General features: G+C 36.5%; 1 protein-coding gene and 1 non-coding gene across 3 annotated transcripts in view; both read right to left on the bottom strand.

Annotated features, from left to right (window-relative positions):
• Nucleotides 1–459: 459 nt before the first annotated feature.
• Nucleotides 460–21,668, bottom strand: part of ZMAT3 (zinc finger matrin-type 3) — a 28,906-nt gene continuing 7,697 nt past the window's right edge. Inside the window, exons 3-6 of one of the 2 annotated variants that reach the window (XM_047786810.1) lie at nt 6,129–6,248; nt 3,370–3,536; nt 3,152–3,252; nt 460–1,077 (exon numbers count right to left, since the gene is read on the bottom strand). In XM_047786810.1, coding sequence (XP_047642766.1) covers nt 866–1,077; nt 3,152–3,252; nt 3,370–3,536; nt 6,129–6,248 — 600 coding nt within the window. In that variant the 3' untranslated portion in view covers nt 460–865. The remainder of the gene's footprint in view (nt 1,078–3,151; nt 3,253–3,369; nt 3,537–6,128; nt 6,249–21,668) is intronic. The other variant, XM_047786820.1, reaches the window with a different exon arrangement.
• Nucleotides 20,883–20,944, bottom strand: LOC125114290 (U7 small nuclear RNA). Its single transcript, XR_007131749.1, has one exon. It is a non-coding gene; the product is annotated as a U7 small nuclear RNA (small nuclear RNA).

The following is a 21,668-nucleotide window of genomic DNA, read 5'->3' on the forward strand; positions in this document are numbered from 1 at the left end:
TAGCTATCCTGAACTCACTGGATATTCAAATGTGAGGCTTGGAAAAGCTAAAAAAAGTTGGGGCATGAAAAAAGCTTATTAGACAAGATAATCCAACTGGGGGCAAAAAAAAAAAAAGAGGAGGGAAGAAGGTGAACTAAAATGCGTGAAATTCACAACCATAAATGAAGTTTCACTGTTTAGAAGTACACAAGCATATTAGAAGTTTCTGAATACAAGAAAACTTGCATTTCAATAATGGGAGAACATGATAAAGAGAAAAACTGTCCTGGGCAGGACTCTAATGCAGTTTATATAGTATATAGTGTGTGTGTGTGTGTGTGTATACTATACATATATAGTATATGTAGTGTATATATATATATAGTATATCCTACTGCATTAATCATATATATAGTATACCCTACTGCATTGAGTAAAGGTGGTGATTCCAAAAAAGCTTTGGTAAACTGAAATCTCTGCTGACCTGTTTTTACTATGATCTGAAGCAAAAACTCAATAAAATTACTTATTTAACAGGACATAACACTAAAATTGCAAAAGAAGATGAAATTTTTAAATAGTTAAAGCTCTAACTGGCAGGCTACTAGTTGGTTCGAACTTGGTCAAGATAAAAAGTTATTTCTCATGGGGTAGGTAGGTCACAGGCTTTAAGTAGCTCAACACAACTGATCGGAAAAAGCATCATGACTTAAGCACGTTCTCTTCCTTCCCCAGTTTTGACACCTCGTGGTACAGCTACAGGTTACGTGTATTGACATTAAGCAGAGGAATGTACTCATACCAAAAGAACCACAAAGCAGGGCATATTGACAGAAGGCAAACAACAGGCAGGACAAGCTGTTCTATCTGAATATGACAATCACTATACATATCCCAGATTCTCCATCTCATTCCTGTACCGCTGTTCAGACACCTTGCTTTTATGTTGCTTGCTTTCTAGATGCTGCCGGAATTCCACTTCTTCACCGGCCCCAACATTACACATGGAGCAGTAAAACTGGCCACTTGGAGTAACACACATGGCCAGATCGCGTGGAATTCTCTGCCGAGAGCGGGGATTGAAGTAAGGACCTGCTAAAGCAAGAGACAAAAGTAATGTATTCACTTCAAAATATTCACTGAGTGAATGTTGGTCTGACCAATTATCTCTTTAATTTGTAATTCTAAGCTCAGAATATAAAATTCACAGATTCCTAGTATCAAAGGAATGTGAAGTTTGTGAGTTTTTTTGAATTACAATTCTATACAGGTTCAATCTAAAAAGCAAAAATGATTCCTCCAACTATTGTCATAAATGTTAGTGTAATCCAGATCCAAATTCTAAATGGCAGTGTCTCTAAAAAGTGAATATAATTTTTAAAATACTTTAATTTCTAAGTATTATAACAAAAGTCATATAATTATGCTAATTCTTTAACCCAAAAATTCTGCTTCTAAGATTTATACTAAGAAAATGTTGAGAATTTTTGCATAGAAATTGATGAACAAGGACATTTATTTCATCAGAGTTTATAAAGACTTTTTTTTTGAGGGGTGAAGGGAAAAGAAAGATCCAAAAATACAACTCAAAAAATCATGGTAATGAATGCAATGAAAAGCTATACAATCACTAAAAACAATGTTATAGGAAACTCTTTAATTATAATACTTGATTATAATATGATATTATATAAAATAATATCACTAATTATGATCACATTTCTATTTCACTGAAATAATATACATAAAGAATGGGGATGATAGACAAAATATTGGTGGAATTATTAATAATTGATTTTCTCTTTTTTTATATAACTAAAGTTATTAGCTCAATAATTTTCTGCTTTTCCTTTCTACTACATTAATAAACATTTAAGGCTTTTCTCAAAATACAACCTTAACGGCATATAACAAATTTTGATCTACTTTATTACTATTTGGTCCTAGGAATTTTAAATTACCAGTATGATTTCTTCTTTGGCCTGTGAATTATTTAAAATATTTATAAATTTCTAAACACATAAAAATTTTGTTTGCTTTTTAGTGTTTTTGTTATTAACATCCCATTTAATTGTATTCTGATCAGAAAACATAAGTCTAAACTGCCTTCTATCCTAAAGATCTTTTTAATCTATATTAATATAGCTATCTCAGCTTCTTTCATTTCAGCTGAATATTTTTTATATAATCTTAAAAACTTTGTCTTTTAACTTGGATCTCAGTAAGTTTACATTATTGCGATTACTGTTATATGTTTAGACTTTTATTAATCATATTACATTGTGCTTTCTATGTGTCCTTTTTTTCTGTGCTTCTCTGGCCTTTCTAACTAATTTGCTGTTGTTTGTTTGCTTTATTGTTCACATGGATGATCTCTGTTAATATGTGTATGACTGGAGGTAGGGGCAGAGGAAGATGAGGGACTGCACGGTCCTACTCTCTACCAAAAATAATTAGAAAATGCAGAAAGTCTCAACTGCAGCTCTGATTTGACCCCTAGCCTTGGAACTTCCATATGCTACAGGTGTAGCCATAAAAATAAATAAATAAATAAATTGTAAAAATTTTCAAATAAAATATTTTCAGAAATCAAAAAAAAAAAAAGAAAGAAAGAATACGCAGAAAGTATTCCTATAAACTAGTAATTCTGAACTGTAGTTCGGGTTCCATCCCTGGCCAGGGAACTTCCACAGGCCACGGGCATGGCAAAAAAAATTAAAAATAAATAAATTTACTGATTGAAAATCTCTATCACAGTTCAGCCACCCGTATTTTATAAAAACTTCCCAGGTAATTCTGACTCACTACCCTGATTAAACACCACTGCTATAATCTTCATTTTCCCCAGCAAATAGGAATCTCATGTTGTGCAACTTTAAATCAAATAATCTATTTTTATAACACATTTAAATTTCTGAGTTGGCAAATACCAAGACAAAAAGGTACTATGATAAGAGACTTTAAAACACAGACTTGGTTTAAAGTCAAAATAAATGATATACTAAACAGGAAATAAATAAACCCTGAAACAAACAACAGCTGGAAAAGCCACTAGACCAATTCCACAAAACAACAGCTGACCCCAAATTCTCAGGGCTATAAAAGGAAATAAAAGTAGAGGAGACCATTAGGAGAACATAGCCGAGATATGTGGAAATCCACAAAGTACCTGAATTATTCTGTACTGCATACATGTTTCTCCTATTAGGCATCATCTTATATTCATTCCCTTCTTTCCGGGTCCTCCGTTGACCAACCTCTGAGGACTCTCTGGCAAAAAGAAATGTTAAAAGAGTGAGACTTCGAAACAAGGATCCCTTTCAACCCTTTTTCTCTAAAGACAGTCTCACATAACACTTTGGCCTAAGAGAAAATGGCAATACCTACGAGAATGAGTTACTCTGAGCTTCTGCCAGCCGCAGCCTCTTGGCATGATTCTTCCCTTGATAGTGAGCCTGAGCCACAGCCGGAGAACTGAAGGAGGCATCACAGAGCTTACAGTAATCATTCTCTGTGGCCAGAATCACTCTGCCTCCTGGCTTAAAGGAGCCCATCTGTCAGCAAAGGCACAAGAAACAAGGTTTAAACGTGTGGAGTTTATTCTCGTCTTCTCCCCAAAGTTCTTTCCTTCTAAGAGTTGAAAAATAGCCAAAGGTTATGGTATGACCACAAGCACTCAGCTTTATAAGAACAGGAAATAATTCGTTCCCCCCAAAAAGAAAAAAGGCTGGGAGACACTTAATCATGGTTTTGCATTACAATCACCTGTATACCAAACTGATGAATGTCTCATTGCTATCTCTGCTGGAAGAAATTTTAGAAGAGAAGTTTAAAAACCTAGCAAGAAGATTTAAGACAGTACAGGTAAGGCCTAAAATCACATTACTGGAAAGAACAAAGTCCTCCCAGAATCCATCAACAAGCATTCATTGAATGCCTACTGTTTACAGGGCTTGCCATTTAATGCAAAAGTGATATATAAACATGTATTTTTAAAAAGAGCTCTGTCCTCAGAGCCTACAGATTAGCTATGGAAATAATAAAGAGGAAATAACCAGTAGATCTAGACAACTGTATTCAGGCTGGGGGAAAAAAAAATGAGTTAAGGGAAACCTAACACAGTGCTTGGAAAATAGTATATACTCAATAAGTACTGATGGGTTAACAAAACAAAAACATTTGTATTTTAGCTAAAGAAGAACAAAATATACAATAAAGAATCTAGAAGGCATATTATATTAGGACCAGCTGAATGAAACTGCATTGTTTCACCTGGAACGAGAGATTTTTCTAGGGATGAGATAACAAAAATCACAAAAATCAGAGAGCTGTGGAGTTCCACTGTGGCACAGTAGGTTACAGACCAGGCATTGTCTCTGTAGCAGCTGAGATAGCTGCAGAGTCATGAGTTCAAACCCTAGCCAGGCACAGTGCTTAGATTAAGATTGCTGCATTGCCACAGGTGTGGCATAGGTTACAGCTACAGCTTGGATTCAATCTCTGGCCAGAGGACTTCCATATGCCACAGGTGCGGCCAAAAAAAAAGAAAAATCACAGAGGGCTATGCTGTGCCTAAGGCTCTTTGCCCAGGAGCGTGGAGTTAGCTGAAAACAGTTCCCTTTAGGAAGCAGCTATCCAATTCCAGAGCAACCTTCGGGAATTAGCACTGTGACAACTACCCAGCCTGAAGATCTCTCTGGGTATTTTCCTGTCCTCTGATTCTGTTTTTAACATATCTCATTTACCCCCACAAACTTATGAGGACAGAGAAACAGCGGTGTTGGCATCCACACTGAAAGTACTGGAAGACTGATCCTTGAAAAGTAAAGTTACATCATGGTGTTTAGGAGTAGAGGTCTAAGGTCAAGAGAAATCATTGCTCCACCACTTTACAAAATTTATAATGCCTTGGACAAGTAACTTGGCTTACCTCGGCTTTTAATAAACTTCCAGATGAGACCAATGCTAGTGGCGCATGGCTCACACTTTGAGAAATAAAGGCAATACCTCTGAGTTGTTGCAAGCATTAAGCAAAGTCAGGACCCAAGCCGAGAATGAGGCAAGGGAGGCACTTGCCATGGGCACACAATTTAAGGGAGCGCTAAAAAACTTAGCAATCAACATTTAAAATACTTAGTGGAATACTTTTACAAATCAAACTTATTGCAAAAAAAAAAATCAATGCGGAATAAAATATCAAAATTTTGAATAAGGCCAGGATCAGCAACAGTGTCATCCCAAGCCATACTGCCCCCTAAAGCAAAAGGAAAATCAGTAATACTTGTCTTTGTGCTTTTGACATTTTGTTCATCACCTGACTTTTTCATATTAATCTTGAATTTTTTTAATGTCACATTATTTATCTTGATTACTGAGTGTTTAGGCTCCCTCTTAAATTTTGTGCCTAAGTCAAATGCATCCCTCACCTCACTATAGTCCCAGTCCTGAATCAAGTAACATATGAAAAGGGCTTGGCAGAGTACCTGGCATAGTAAGTACTCAATTAAAGTGATTATTATTATTATTATTATTATTATTATTATGTATGACCTATAGAAAAATAACACTTCAAAGACAGAGTAAAAATCCATATTTCTGAGGCTACTAAAGTACAGGAATATCTTGCCTCAAATACCTGTTCTGTCTCCCAAACAGTGAAAGCAACTTGGTTCTCAAGTGTATATCATGATACTAAAGTCCAGAAAGAGTTTATACAGGCTCTCTGCATAGAGGTAAGAAAAGGGCAGTCTCAAGAAACTGATCTTGCTAGAAGGCAAAAATATAAAGTCAATGGGATTAAATGCAACAAAGATACAAATATTTTTAAATCTCTCTTTTCATTCAGGGTTTCGCCTAGACATTCAAGGCCATTTAACCCAGAAGTTTGATAAATGCACAGAGAAAGACTCACAAAATAATTTTGTTTCATCATTTCATGCATAATAACCAAAGCCAATGGGATATCTTGGGATTCATGGATTTTTGCATGCATTAAATCCAGCACCACAGTTCAGGGAGTTAAAAGCACCAAGTAGGATCTTTCAGGTGTATTTTCCCAATCATATCTCAGTGGGCACACAGATAACAAATTTCATCCATGACCCTTTGTGCATAGGACAGCTCCCACCCTGACACACAAGTCTCACCTGTGGAGGGACAGGAACAGCTGTGGTAGCCACGGGTTCCACTGCATTGCTCATTCTGGCAGGAGGAGGACAGCTGTTTGCTGCATAGTAATTTCTGAGTTTCTTACCATGATTTTTACCCTAAAAGTAAAGTGAAATGAATAATCACTGTGAGAAAAATTTGTCAAATCAAGTTAATGTATTCATTAAAAATATATTGGAGTTCCCGTCGTGGCTCAGTGGTTAACAAATCCGACTAGGAACCATGAAGTTGTAGGTTCGATCCCTGGCCTTGCTCAGTGGGTTGAGGATCCGGCGTTGCCATGAGCTGTGGTGTAGGTTGCAGACGCGGCTCGGATCCTGCGTTGCTGTGGCTCTGGTGTAGGCTGGTGGCTACAGCTCCAATTGGACCCCTAGCCTGGGAACCTTCATATGCCGCAGGAGCGGCCCAAGAAATGGCAAAAAGACACACACAAAAAAATATATATATATTTATGCATATAGTCACTAAAATACATATTTATATATAATAAATATAAATGTATTCACTAAAATATATTTCTGTGTTTTATACATATAAAATACATTTACATATATATGCAAAAGAAAAAATACATTTTATTCCTTCAGAAATATACAACACAGCGGTAAACAGATGACTAGCTAGATTTGATTATTAGATCTTAAAGTAGAAGAGTCTGCTCTTTTGATTCTAACAGAATGATTAAATTTATCTGGGAAAGATACGGGGACAAGGCTAAAAGAAATTAATTTCCTATATATTTCTGGAAAAGTACCACATTTTCTAGTGATCTGTGTCCTACCACAACTTGTTGCCATTCATACGCCACTGCCTAAATATGAATTTTATGGTGCTCTGATCTAATCTACTTCATAAGCCAGTACTGAAATGGATAATCCAATTACTTTTACAAAAATAACACAGAGCATCTTTTTACTTAAAAAGAACTCTCATGCACATTAGCACATTTGCTACTCACAAAAATCCTGTAAGAGGAATTTGTTAATGTTACACAACATATGACAGCTACGGAACTTCAATCCAGACAGTGTGGGGAACTTGCCCCCCGACATTTTCAGCAGGCTTAGCAATAGGGACAGAGCTTGAGCCAGGGCTTCCGAATTCAAAGCAAGTCCCCTTTTCACTACAGCATGATGGCTTCAGTATACAATGTGAACCGACATTAAATGGATTTGCCTCTTTCACTGTGTTTAGTTTAATTAATTATGCACAAGTTTATGGTGAGCTAATACAAACCAGTAGAAAGAGTCAGTGGTCCAAAAGCATTATATATGAAAGTAAAATGGTATATTGTTCTTTCAACTGCACTGTAAAATCCAAACCTGTTGGCAAATGTTTATTCACCTTCTATATGCTAAGCCCTAGAAATAAATGGAAATATCATATGGTCTAGAGGAGGAGACAGATATGTAATCAAAGTAATGAGCTGCTAAGTTTCACCTTTTGGCCACTGGAATGCTATAAAGGTGTCCTTTCCATGGACACAGTGACCTCTGGAGAGTCAAATCCAGGGGTCACGCCTGTGCCTTCATTGTTCTCTAACTCTAGGCAGCATAACACAATGGATAGTCCCTCCTTCTCTTATCTTCTATGACTCCGTCTTACTACCCTACCTCTCACTCTCTAAATGCTGCAGCATCCAATGCACTAGCCTTGGCCTTCTTTTCTCTCCATCCATATGCAAACTCTAGGTTATTTTACCTAGTCTCATAGCTTTACAATACAATCAATAAATTGGTGACTTCCAAAATTATCTATCTCCATCCCTGTTATCTACTGATTGTTTGTGGCCTCCCAAATTCCTATTCTGAAATCTAATCCCAAGTGAAGTGAAGCTTTTGGGAGGTAATTAGGTCATGAGGGTAGAGCCTAATTAGTGCCTTATAAAAAGAGGCCGGAGAGCTCCCTGGCCCTCTTTCCACCATGTAAGGGAATGGCAGAACTCAACCATGCTAGCTCTCTGAGCTCAGGCTTCCACTCTCTAGAATTGTGCAAAATAAATGTTTGTTGTTTAAATCACCCAGCCTATGCAGTTTAAAGTAGCCCCAACAAACTAGGACAATCCCTAACCTTCAGAGCCATATATTCAATCGCCTCCTTGCCATCCACACATTGTAGTCTTTAGAGGAATATCCAACTTAAAACATCTGAAACACAAATTGTGGTTCCCCCCAACACAGAACTTTCTCATAACTGCCACCACAACTCTTCATCCACATGTCAGTAAATGACCCTACCCTCCACCCAGTTGCTCAAGGAAGCCTGAGGGGTCCTTTTTTTTAACTCCATCCCTCCTTAAAGCCAGCACATCCAATCCATCAGCAATCAACCTCCAAAATATATCCTAAATCTTTTCATTTCTTTCCATGGACACTCAAATATCATAGTAATCCAAGCTATGAGCTTTTTCACTTGTGGTAGACAACAGCTCCTAATTGGTCTCTGCCCTCATTCTCATCTCCTATAATGCTCCTCACATCAACCAAAGTGATAATTCTAGACATAAATCAGCGCCTGTCACTCTCGCACTTAAAATCTCTCAGTGACCTCCTACCACACTGAAAACCAACAAATCTTACCTATAAGGCCCTATGTGATCTGGCCCCATCTACTTCTCAGATTTTATTTCATACAGCACCCCTTCCCTCTCCTCATTATGTTCCTGCCTCATAGCCCTTCCTCCTGTTCGTTAAACATGCCAAACACATCGAGCTCCAGGGTCTTTGTATTTGCTGTTCCTTCTGCCTAGAATTTCCAATCTCTATATGGTTGGCTCCTTCTTATCTTTTAGGTCTCAACTTCAACAGTATCTAATAGCATCTCACTCACTCTGAAGCATCACATCCATTCCCCAACCCCACTCCCCTCACACACATTCTCCATCACATTACCACATTGTCTGGTTTTGTTGTACGTAGTACCATTTACCACTATCTAAAATAATGTTTGTTGGAGTTTCCATTATGGCTTAGCAGGTTAAGAACCTGACCAGTATCCATGAGGATGCAAGTTCGATCCCTGGCCTCGCTCAGTAGGTTAAGAATCCGACATTGCTGTAAGCTACAGTGTAGGTTGCAGACATGGCTGAGATCTGGCATTGCTGCGACTGTGGTGTAGGCCAGCAACTGCAACTCCAATTTGACCCCTAGCCTGGGAATTTACATATGCCACAGGCATGATCCTAAAAAGAAAAATAAGTATTTTTTAAAATAATATTTGTTTACTTATTTTTTCTCTTTCCTACCCTCTGGAATGTAGACTCCTTGAAATAAGGATTGTGTCGGTTGTTTACTATTCTAGCCCTATTTCTAGAATAGTTTCTAGCATATAGCAGGCAATCAGTAAATATTAGTTGGATGAATGAATAAAGCAATGTAGTGTAGATAAGAACACACTGCTAGGAGAACACAGAGAAAGAATTTCTTACTTCTGCCCGAGTGTATAAGGGAAAAATTCTTGAAAATAGGGACATTTTTCTTTTAAAATTAGCAAACATTTACCAGGCAAGTGAGGAGTGAGGGGAAAGAACATTACGAACAGAGGAAATAGTGTGAGCAAAGGTCCATCCTGTTGGAGAATGGTCTTCAGGATTCTTTGGAAAAGAAGCAGGAGTAATATACATAGGGAGCTAATTGTTAATGGTTTTGTCCATGATATAGAACTTGGACTTTAGAGGCAGCAGGAAGCTTCTGAAGAACTTTAAGCAAAGCATTTATGTGATTGGGTTGCCTTTGATAAAGATCATCCTAGAATCAGCATGAAAGATAAACTAAAGTAGATAAGAGCTTGGAAGACAGAGAAGAAAGCCAAAAACAAAGTCCCAAGATATTATAACATAGTGTAATAGAGAATGAGGATCCAGAAAAATGAGACTGAGAATGCCTGGTTAATGAAGTAAAATAAAAACCAGGAAAAAATGTGGCATTATGGAAGTCTAGAATGAAGTGTTTCAAAAGAAGAGTCTAGTTAGATACATTATATATAACCCAGGAACTTTTATTTCTAGGTATTACCAAACAGAAACACACATTTAAGGAGGTGCCCACAGGGAGTTCCCCTAGTGGCTCACTGGTAACAAACCCAGCTAATCTCCATGAGGACAAAAATTCAATCCCTGGCCTCACTCAGTGGGTTAAGGATCCAGTATTGCCACTAGCTGAGGTGTAGGTTGCAGATGCAGCTCAGATTCCATGTTGCTGTGGCTGTGGCGTAGGTTGGTAGCTACAGATCCAATTCGACCCCTAACCTGGGAACTTCCATATGCCACAGATGCAGCTCTAAAAAGACAAAAAACAAAAAAAAACAAAAAAAAAGAAAAAGATAGTGCCTATGATAACTGTTCCCAGGATTGTCTGTAACTACTGAAAAATAGAAACAACTTAAGCTGTATCTGTAAGATAATGGATATAGTGTAATCTGTTCAAACAATGGAACACTATACTGTAGTGAAAATACACATCCTAGTACCATGTATGACAACATAAGTGATTCTCACAATACTGAATAAAAAGAACACATTGAAAAAGAAGATATATAAGAATAATCCTTTTAATATGGGGACTAAAATATGAAAAACACTACATATTACATAGAAGACACATATGTAGCAAAAGTACAAAAAAGTAGGGGATGATAAATACCAATTCAGCATAGAGGCTATATCAAGGAGCACAGGAGTAGCTACAATTGGGAAGGATACAGAGAGCTTCAAGTGAATTGATAATTTTCACTCTTTTTTTTTTTTTGTCTTTTTAGGGCCGCACCCGCAGGACACGGAGGTTCCCAGGCTAGGGATCAAATCGGAGCTCTAGCTTCTGGCCTACACCACAGCCAAAGAAACACAGGATCCGAGCCACATCTGCGACTTACACTACAGCTCACGGCAATGCCGGATTTTTAACCCACTAAACGATAATTTTCACTCTTGAAGCTAGATGGTAAACACAAATGTTCATTATATTATTTTAAATACTTTGATGTCTGAAGGACTTCAAAATAATTTTAAAACACCAATAACAAAAAAGGCAGTGGTTTACCAGGTCATACTTGGATTTGAAAAGACAAAGGTCAAGAAGAATTTTGATAAGAACCACTTCAGCAGAGTAGTTGGGAATAAAAGGTCATACGGAGTGGCTTACAGAGAGAATGGGAGATGTGAAAATGGAGACAAGCAATACAGGCAGCTATGTGAAAGAGTTCTAACATGACAAGGAGCAAAAAAATACGGTACAGAGTTAGAGGGGGAAATGGGTCAATAGAAGACTTTTTAAAGATGGCTCAGGCTAGTGTGTATGACAATAGGAGGCAGTCCATAAAAACAGAACAATTATGTAGGAGATAAAGCACAGTTATAGAAGCATAGTCCATAAAAAGGCAGAAGAAGATGAGATACATAGGACTATGGGAGGGATCAACTTTAGATGTATCAGGTATTTTATTTCCAAAGCAGTATCCACAGTAGTATTCAAGCAGAGACTGCATCCACACATAATGACAACAATGGCAATTAACAATTTTTGAGTACTTATGTGACAGGCAGTGTTCTAAACACTTTGTAAATATTATCTCACTTAACTTTCATAAAATCTCTATGAAGTAGGTATAATTATTATCCCCATTCTACATATGAGGAAACTAAGTTTTTCAGAGAGTTAAGAATTAGCCCAAGAGCTTTCAGCCAGCTAGGGAGAGGCTTCCTAGATTTTTGTTTCCCCATCTATCTTCTACAAACGATACAAAACAATATGAAAAACAAATAAAACTGCACAAAAACCATGCCCTCCATACAGCTGGAAGCCACAGAAAGCCCGGACTCCAAAATAATTTTAAGTGAACGAAAGAAAAACCGTCAAATCCCAGTGAGTAGTCACTCATGCTCCTGACACAAGCCTTCACATTAAGCAAGAGCAGTCCAACAAAAACTGCAGGATAGGAGTTTCCATTCTGGCTCAGAGGAAAGGAATCTGACTAGCATCCATGAGGACACAGATTCAATCCCTGGCCTTGCTCAGTGGGTTAAGAAATTGGTGTTCCTGTGAGCTCTGGTATAGGTTGCAGATGCAGCTTGGATCCTGCATTGCTGTGGTTGTGGTGTATGCCAGCAGCTACAGCTCCAATTTGACCCCTATCCTGGGAACCTCCATATGCACTGGGTGTGGCCCTAAAAAGACAAAAAACAAACAAACAAACCCTGCAGGATAGAGAGAAGAAGCTAATATCAGTCCTAAATTGCTTTATAAATACCACCAGAAAAAAAGTTAAGTCCCCTAATTTTGGAAATTCTAAAGCATGACCCAGTCACTGACTGCTAGAGAGAATGACTTAAATGTACTCATGACCCGAAGTGGCTATCTTCAACATAGCTTCTAGAGGAGAAAAAGGCAAAAAGGAAGAGAGAGGTACACTTTGGCAACTGGAAAGAAAAGGTGAAAAGAAGCAAAACAGGAAATGCTAGTGTTCTACAAGATGAAAAAGAACAAAACAAAAATCAGCCCTCTCCTGACTACCATAAATAAAAACTCACAAATTATTAAAGAACTAGACTTTACTACAGTGATAGAAGAGGTTGCCACTGAATTAAGACTCTCATAAATGACCCCAAGTCTACATACTGAATAGACAAAACCAAATCAGTTCTATATAAAATTACTATAAAAAAATCAACACATCTCAGCTAATGAATCACCCCTGCAAAAAAAAAAAAAAGAAAACAAAGAAAGAAACAGAAAAAGCAAAAAACAAAAAACAGAGATCCTGTCGTGGCTCAGTGGTAATGAACCAGACTAGGATCCATGAGGACACAGGTTCAATCCTTGGCCTCCCCCAGTGGGTTAAGGATCCGATGTTGCCATGAGCTGCGGTATAGGTCACAGATGCCGTTGGGATCCTGTGTCACTGTGGCTGTGGTGTAGGCTGGCAACTACAGCTCTGATTTGACCCCTAGCCTAGGAACTTCCATAAGCTGCAGGTATGGCCCCAAAAGACCAAAAAAAAAAAAAAAAGAAAAGAAAAGAAAAGAAAAGAAAAAAAATCCAAATTGAATTAAACATAGTGTTCAAACAAAACTTTGAAGATATAAAAAAAAAATCATCTTGAATCAGGAATTCAAAATGTACAAAGAAAAATCAGCAAAACATAATGAAAAATAAAAGGAAGGATAATTAAACTCAGAAAAGAAAGATAATTATATCAAAAATGAGGAGTAAATTCAAGTGTCAAAGAAGAACAGAGTCAAATGAGAATGTAATAAGAGACACTGAAGAAAGAAAAGCAGTCAAGAAAATAAAAACAATGCAAAGAAAAAAATGTAAAGGGTCAGAAAGGAAGCAATGGAAGTAGAAGACAAGTAAAGAAGGAATAACATATAAAACTGGAGACCCTGAAGAAGAAAAGCAAAACAATCAAACAGAACCAATATTTGAAACTATAATTGTCCAAAATTGTGCAAAATTGTCCAAAAAGTATGAGATTTCAAAATAAAAAATCCTCAAGCTCTCCAGGCTAAAAGATCCAATTCGCAAAGGCAAAAGAATTATAATGGCATCCACAATATGCAAAACAAGGCAATAATGGAGCAGCATTAAAAAAAAATTTAAAACATGAACCAAGGATTTTATGTCCAGTCAACTATTCCTGTATCCAAGTATCAAGACTACAGAAAAACATTTTAAAACATACAAGACCTTAGGAATTCAGTACTTAAAAGTGACTCTTGAGAAATCTATTAGAACTTCTTTCAACCATGAAATGACTGAGAAAACCAGCAAAAGGGCTGATAAGTATTTTCATATCTAATTGTATCAAAACTAAATAAAAGTTGAAGATGAGGGTGAAAGACTATCGTTCAAATGTTATACATTATGACACAATGGAAATAATATAACAAAAAATGAGAAGAAAAGGGAAAGAAGAAAGAAGAAAAAGTTCATTGATTCTGCAGTAGGCACTAGCTGGCATACCATTAAAAGCTGATAAGCCAGAGAGTAAAACATTAAATAACCAAACAGGTTGGTAAAAGCATTTTAAAATTATATAAAAAATAAGGGAATAAAAATGAGATATGACAATTTGTCCCTTTTCTAAGTATACTTTTTTCATGGTTCTGACTTTTAGAACATTAACATTTTACAGAAATTTTATTTAGAAAAAGAATCAAAGCCAACAAGAATTGAGGAAGACCTGAAATGAAGTATGTACAAAGAGAAATAAGCCTAACTGTATGAAACAAACAAATAATAACCACACTGAAGTGGGAAGGAAGAAAAAAATTATTCACATGTTCACATGTGTTCAAAGTAGCTCCCCATGATATTTATTAACACATGAAGAAAAATAGTAACTTTACAAAGGACAATCCCAACAGGTGGCATCTTTGTAACCTAAGCAACTTTGTAAAATAGTATTTTGACTACTCACTGTAATGCTAAAGAAAAAGAGAATAATACACAAATATTATCCTCTCGTTTAATAGGCCTGATTTTCAAAAGGACATAGATTATAAATCCCTGAACTATTTTATGTATACTGTGAGTGAGAAAGAACGAGTGTGTGTGTGTGTGTGTGCATGCTCACACACGCGTGTGCACATGCAGCATGTGTGTGTTGTGGATAATGAAAGTCCACGCTTCTCACCATCAAAGATGGGAATTAAACATTAAGGAAAAATGGAAGTGGAATAAACATTGTCATGCTGTATTGAAACTGGAAGCATCAGTCTTAACTCAGTTTTCAATATGTATACATATAAATAAATATAAATGTATATTTACATACATACATATTACTAGCTCTGCCATGAGAGGATCTAGAATCCATGACACCCCAGTAGCAAAGGGCGCACCTAACACTCAGAGTTTGGTTTCTAAATGTCACTGTCCAATAAAAAAAAGTTTAACTCCCTGAAATGGTTAGCATGGGGAAAACTTGGAATATTTTTGCACTGCTGGAAAGTAAGGAAGTATGGAAAAATACGGGGACATGTCAAAAGGATATGAGCACTGGCCTGAAGGGACTTGACCTGGTCAAATCTGAGACAGTTAAAACATCAAAATAAATAATGATAGTAAGAAATTATACCCCTAGAATAAAATAAGAATCCATAATCCATAGTGATATAAGTAAATAAATAAGTGGGGGAAGTTCTTTAAAGTAAAATTCTAACTATAAATGGAGAAAGAAGGATTAAAACAGAAAAACCATCACTTGGCAAACACCATAGTAAAAATCACTGCAAAGAAGAATCATCAAGAGATGTCAAAACCACTGAGTAAAAATATAATGAGAAATATTCACATAGTCTCAAAGTATCTCCCCACATGACACTTCTTAAACATAAGAAGAAAAACTATAAGTTTACAAAGGAGAACTCTGGCAGGCACCACTTTAACCAGTGATCTAAGTTAACAGCACCAGTGATGCAAAATATTCACATCATATCTTTTCCTATATGATGCACTAGGAAGGACACAACATTGTTTCTGTGGTATTTTTGTCCAAAAAAATATATAATCTGAATTTGTTCATAAGAAAACAAACTCAAATTGGGACATTCTACAAAACAATTCCTCAAAAATTGCAAGAATGGTAAAAAGCATAGAAAAACATAACCCAGATTAAAGAAGACATAACAACTACATGCAAAATTTCATCCTTGATTGGATCCTGGAACCTGAAAAAGGATATTAGTGGATGACTGGTGAAATATAAACAGTCCGTAGATTAGAAAATATTATTGTTATTAGTGTTAATTTCCTGATTTTGATAATTATACTGTAGTTATATAAAAAATTAATATTTGAAGAATCCGATGAGGTGCATGCAGAAAGTTTTTGTGTTTTGTAAATTAATAGTTATTCAAATTAAAAAAAAAAAAGAAGAGTTCCCATCATGGCTCAGCAGAAACGAATCTGACTAGCATCCATCAGGACACAGGTTTAATCCCTGGCCTCGCTCAGTGGGTTAAGGATCTGGCATTGCCATGGCTGTGATGTAGGCCTGCGGTTACAGCTCTGATTTGACCCCTAGCCAGGGAACCTCCATATGCCATGGGTGTGGCCCTAAAAACACACAAAAAAAATTAAGAAGTTAAGGAGTTCCTGCTGTGATGCAGTGAGTTAAGAATCTGACTGTAGGAGTTCCCATCATGGCGCAGTGGTTAACAAATCCAACTAGGAACCATGAGGTTGTGGGTTCAATCCCTGCCCTTGCTCAGTGGGTTAACAATCAGGCGTTGCCGTGAGCTGTGGTGTAGGCTGCAGATGCGGCTTGGATCCTGCATTGCTGTGGCTGTTGCTGTGGCCTGCAGCTACAGCTCTGATTAGACCCCTAGCCTGGGAACCTCCATATGCTGTGGGAGTGGCCCAAGAAATGGCAAAAAGACAAAAAAAAAAAAAAAGAATCTGACTGTAGTGGTTCAAGTCACACCACAGGTACAGGTTTGATATCTGGCCTGGGACAGTGGGTTAAAGGATCCGGCATTGCCAAAGCTGTGATGTAAGTTGCAGCTGCAGCTTGGATTCAATTCCTGGCCCAAGAGCTTTCCTATGCCACAGGTGCAGCCATTAAAAAAATAATAATAATGAAGTTAATAAAATAAAATTTGCTCAAAGCCACAAATAAATTACAGAGTTGGGACACCATTTCAGAGCCCATGACACCATGTTCCACCACATGTTAGGACAACTAAACAGAATTAAGGACTATATTAGGTACCAGGAACTGTTTTAAATGTCTTATACATACTAAATTACAGGTATTATTAATATAATTATTATCATCATCATATTCATGAGACATAGAGAAGTTAGGAAATATCCCCAATATCATACATCTAGTAAGTAATGACTACAAATTGAACCCCAGTCTGACTCCTAAGTCCATGATTTCATGTCCTTAGTTAATATCCTATAATACAAATGCTAGAAAAAAAATAATAAAAAAAATCAAGAGAGCCTTAAAATTAAAGATATGATTTTCAAAATAAAAAAATTCAAGATAACATTAGAATTCAAGAATACCTCTCAGAAATTAATAAATAAAGGAATGTTAAAAGAAAGGAGAAATAAGCAATATAAAGAACTGATCCAGCTTGGAGTTCCCATCATGGCTCAGTGGAAACAAATCTGACTAGGATCCATGAGGACGCAGGTTCAATCCCTGGCCTCATTTAGTGGGTTAAGGATCCGGCATTGCCATGAGCTGTGGTGTAGGTCGCAGACTCAGCTCAGATCTGGCATTGCTGTGGTGTAGGTCGCAGACTCAGCTCAGATCTGGCATTACTGTGGCTGTGGTGTAGGTTGACAGCTGTAGCTCTGATTCGACCACTAGCCTGGGAACTTCCATATGCCTTGGGTGCAGCCCTAAAAAGCAAAAAAAAAAAAAAAAAAAAAAGGAAAAAAGAAAGAATCGATCCAGCTAACCCAAGATAGCACTAATAGAATTACCAGAAAATAAGACAGAGGAAATACAGAAAAGAATATTATCAAGGAGACAGTATCAAAGAAAATCCCTCAGATCTCAAAAGAAACAGGAGCATGCAAACTGAAAGGATCATTAGTGCTGACCAAGAGAAATGAAAAAAGACCCAGACCTAGACAAATCCATCATTGTGAAATTTCAGATATCAAAGATAAAAAGGAGAGCCTAAAAACACACACACAAAATGGAGATAGACTTTAATCCCTTTATTCTTAAGAAAAATAATTTTTGACTTGGAACTGAACTGTCAAATATAAGACAGAATACAAACATTTTTAGACATACAAGGGCTCAGAAATATTTATTTCCCATTATACCTCACTTTAAAGAGATATGTGTTGTAATATACATTTATATTTATCTTTTTTTCCCTTCAAGTGACATAAAGATGTAGTACAATAAAACCAGATTTTAGAAAAAGGAAATATATATTTAGAAAATAGTAGTCCAAGCTATAAACCAATGAAGTTCAAAATTAACATCATGCAGCAAACTCAAAGGGCAACCAGTTGAATACGGAGCGAGAGAGATACAGGATAAAAAAGGGACTCCACACAATAGACAGAGTGATCAAGAGTTTGGAGGGGAAAGTAAGGATATGATAAAGATACATTATGTAAGAAAAGGAGAAAGAAGAAAACCAATTAAAAACTCTTGGAAATATAAAAAGCTGCACAATGAAGTCATGATCCAAATGTAAAATAACTAGTCCAAAGTAGTACAAGAAATCAATGGGTTTCATGAAGATAAGTGAAATGGAATGTAAACAATAAAAAGATTAAAAAGCTAGTAGATTTTTTTAAGGCAAAGATTCTTCTTCCTTTTTTTAAAAGGAAAAACAAAAGGCTATTTCACCGTTATAATCTATATTTGAAATAAACTAAAATGGACATGATTTGAAGAAACTGTTGACTTTCTGAAAAAGGCTACCCATTTAAACATTTTTTTTTTTTAAGGGCCACACCTCTAGCATATGGAGATTCCCAGGCTAGGGGCAGAATCAGAGCTATAGCTGCCAGCCTATGCCACAGCCACAGCAATGCCAGATCCAAGTCACATCTGAGACCTATACCACATCTTGCAGCAATGCTGGATCCTTAACCCACTGAGCAAGGCCAGGGATCAAACCCATGAATACTAGTCAGGTTCTTACCTGCTGAACCACAATGGGAACTCCTTAAACATCTCTTTTTAAGCAGCATGGAATCATGACATTGGAAACAGAGAGAAATGGCTTTGCAGTGAACATTTCCCTACTGATAATAATGTGAAAGCTGAATATAGATTTTGAACAATTGGAATCAACCTACAAATACCAAACATGGGAAACTTAATTTGATTACAGAATAAACAAAAATGTGATAAACTTTGACAATGTCAAAATAAAAGTCAACCCAAGATGGGAGGTAGAAAGAAGAATGGAGAATAAAGAAAAGTTAAGGGGATGGATGAGGAAGGAAGAACAGGTGATCACCGCTTTTTCATTCTGAGCCCTTTTTTAATTCTAAGCATTATTTCGAAGAAAATATCTTTGAATGTTTTAAGGAGAAAGCTGTTACCAGTGACAAATGCTACAAGAGGTGAAGGGAGAAAGATCACCTTAAAAACACCATTTTACTACAATATTGTAATGGAAACCAGAGTACAGTGTGCTGGGAAATGAATGGAAAATGAAGCCCTGAAGAGGACAAGTATTCCTAGCAGAACCCTAAAGACAGGAGAGAAGAAAAGAAAGGTTGCTAGCAAGAGGGATGAAAAGGAAAGGGAAGGTTGCTGTTGCTATTTTTTATTTATATGAAGAAAAAAAAAAACTTGAGCATGTTCATAACTGGATTGAGGTGAAGGAGGAATTACAGGTGATGAAATCCAGAGAACAGGGTAAGGAATCAGCCTTATCCAGAATGAGGGATATCTATTCTTCTGAAGTACAAAGAAGTGATATAGGAGTGGACTCAGATGGGGAGGAAGAGAGCTAATGAGATCCAGCTACTAGCAGGACCATGGAGAGCTTCTGTCCACTAATGAAGTGTATTCTGACCATGCTCAGTCCACTGAAAGTTCATTTGGAAAACAATCAGATGGGAAAGTTCTGAAAACATAAAAATGAGCTGAAATTAGAGGTCATGCCGTCCAAAGCTGAATGATCAATGTATGTGCCAAAATCAGTACTTTAAAGTTGGGGATAACATCAGTTGAATTCTCTGCATTATGAATTAAAATTACTACCTTCGATATTATAATTCTAGAACTGCTTTAAAAAAAAAAAAAAAAAAAAAACCTGTGTTCTGGCTCTCTTTCAAATTCCTCTAATGACTACAGTAGGTTGTTATGGGCTAGTAAATATTACAAGTAGAAATATTTTTTACGGCAGATTTTAGAAATATACTTTGAGTAAATAGTTCTTTTTCAAATGGGTTGCATAAATTAGCACGTGGGGAAAATGGCTGACTTTATTTTAAACTGTAGATGCCTTAGCAAAATTTATCCACATGTTTTGCTTTTTACATTTCTGTTAATGACTTTTCATTCTAAAGTGGTTCTTCCTCTAGACATTTATGCTGCTGAAACAGTGTTACATTACTCCACGCCAGGCCTACCTTGGGTAACTTCAATCTCATAGTCAGATTTTTTAAAATGAAGATATATTGTTCCTCCAAACGTTTTATTTTAAATTAAAATGTAACTAACACAATAATCTGAAGACCACAAAAATAGGTCCCTCATTTAAAATAAAACAATGGCTAAGAGTATTTTGAAGCAAGCTGACTGGGTTAAAAATGTCCTGGGAATAAAACTAAATCTGTGATAACCACTGATATACATGGGTCATTGCTAAGGCAGTCCCAGCTTAGGAACATGAGGATAGCAGGGAAAGATCACAGTGAGCTTAAAGGGAAATATTTATTGAGCAATTTCCATTGTGTGTCCTGAATCACTGAAACATGATATGGTTCGTCTCTAGTACAACATCACTCAAATCAGACTGAAGGTTGTTTACAGTATCCCAGGTAACTAAAAACTTTGAAATTTCAACAATGGCATCAACTGACTAGAACATTTTGAGTAATATAATCAACAGTGATTTATTATTTCATATGAATATGTTTCTAGCTTATAAATAGGTTACCACTGACCACTTTTATCTCACATATAACTAAAATAATGAATTTATGGTCTTGGTATCACTCTGTATGAAAAATTACAAAGCAGATTTTTGGAGCTGAAATAAAGCTTTTTTTTTTTTTTTTTTTTGGCATGAGGGTTTTTCAGTGTGGACCAGAACACCTGTTAGACAAATTCTAAAAGCGTTGTAACACTATTTAGGAGCCTTTTAAAATCACAGCCTTTTTCATGTATCCTTGGTGTAATCTTTGATACATCTTTCAGGCTAACATTTCTATGCTTTTCTTCTATGTTGGTTTACCCACCTCGAGGTTGCGTTCATGATCTGCTTATTTATAATTCCGATCAATTATTTGGTCCACACTTTCTCATCTTGACCATTTCTATCTTGCTGGAATCCAGATTTCACTTCTAGATTAGCTTTGCTCTATGCTATCATAATGAAACCACTCTCTGCTTTGCTGTTTCTCTGCAGAAAACTTTAATAACTGCCAGTAACATTGGTTTCATTCAAATCTTTGCTCCTAAGCTCTTAAGAACCTGCTTTTATTACAGTCAAACTTTTCATTTTCTATTAGGTTTCACTTTCTTGATACGCACATGTTTCTACTCTACTCTGACCTTCCTTAGTTCTTGGCTACCTAAATTATTTCTGTGATAGGATGTCCTCCTCCTCCAATTTTTCCACTTAAATTCTGACAATTGAGACATTTATCTAGAATTTACTTCTATTTTCTTATATCTTCCAATTGATATATTCACTGATCACTGAGGGAGCTGAAATTAAGTATATCCTACTTGTCGGCTATAAAATGCAGAGCATACACACACACACACAAATGTAGAAGAAAAGAAAAATCCTAAATAAATACTGATTCTCTTTCTTATCTAGTTTAAGCCTAATAATCCAATGACCCTGC

Source organism: Phacochoerus africanus, chromosome 1 (assembly GCF_016906955.1).
Source record: "Phacochoerus africanus isolate WHEZ1 chromosome 1, ROS_Pafr_v1, whole genome shotgun sequence".
Taxonomy (NCBI): Eukaryota; Metazoa; Chordata; class Mammalia; order Artiodactyla; family Suidae; genus Phacochoerus; species Phacochoerus africanus.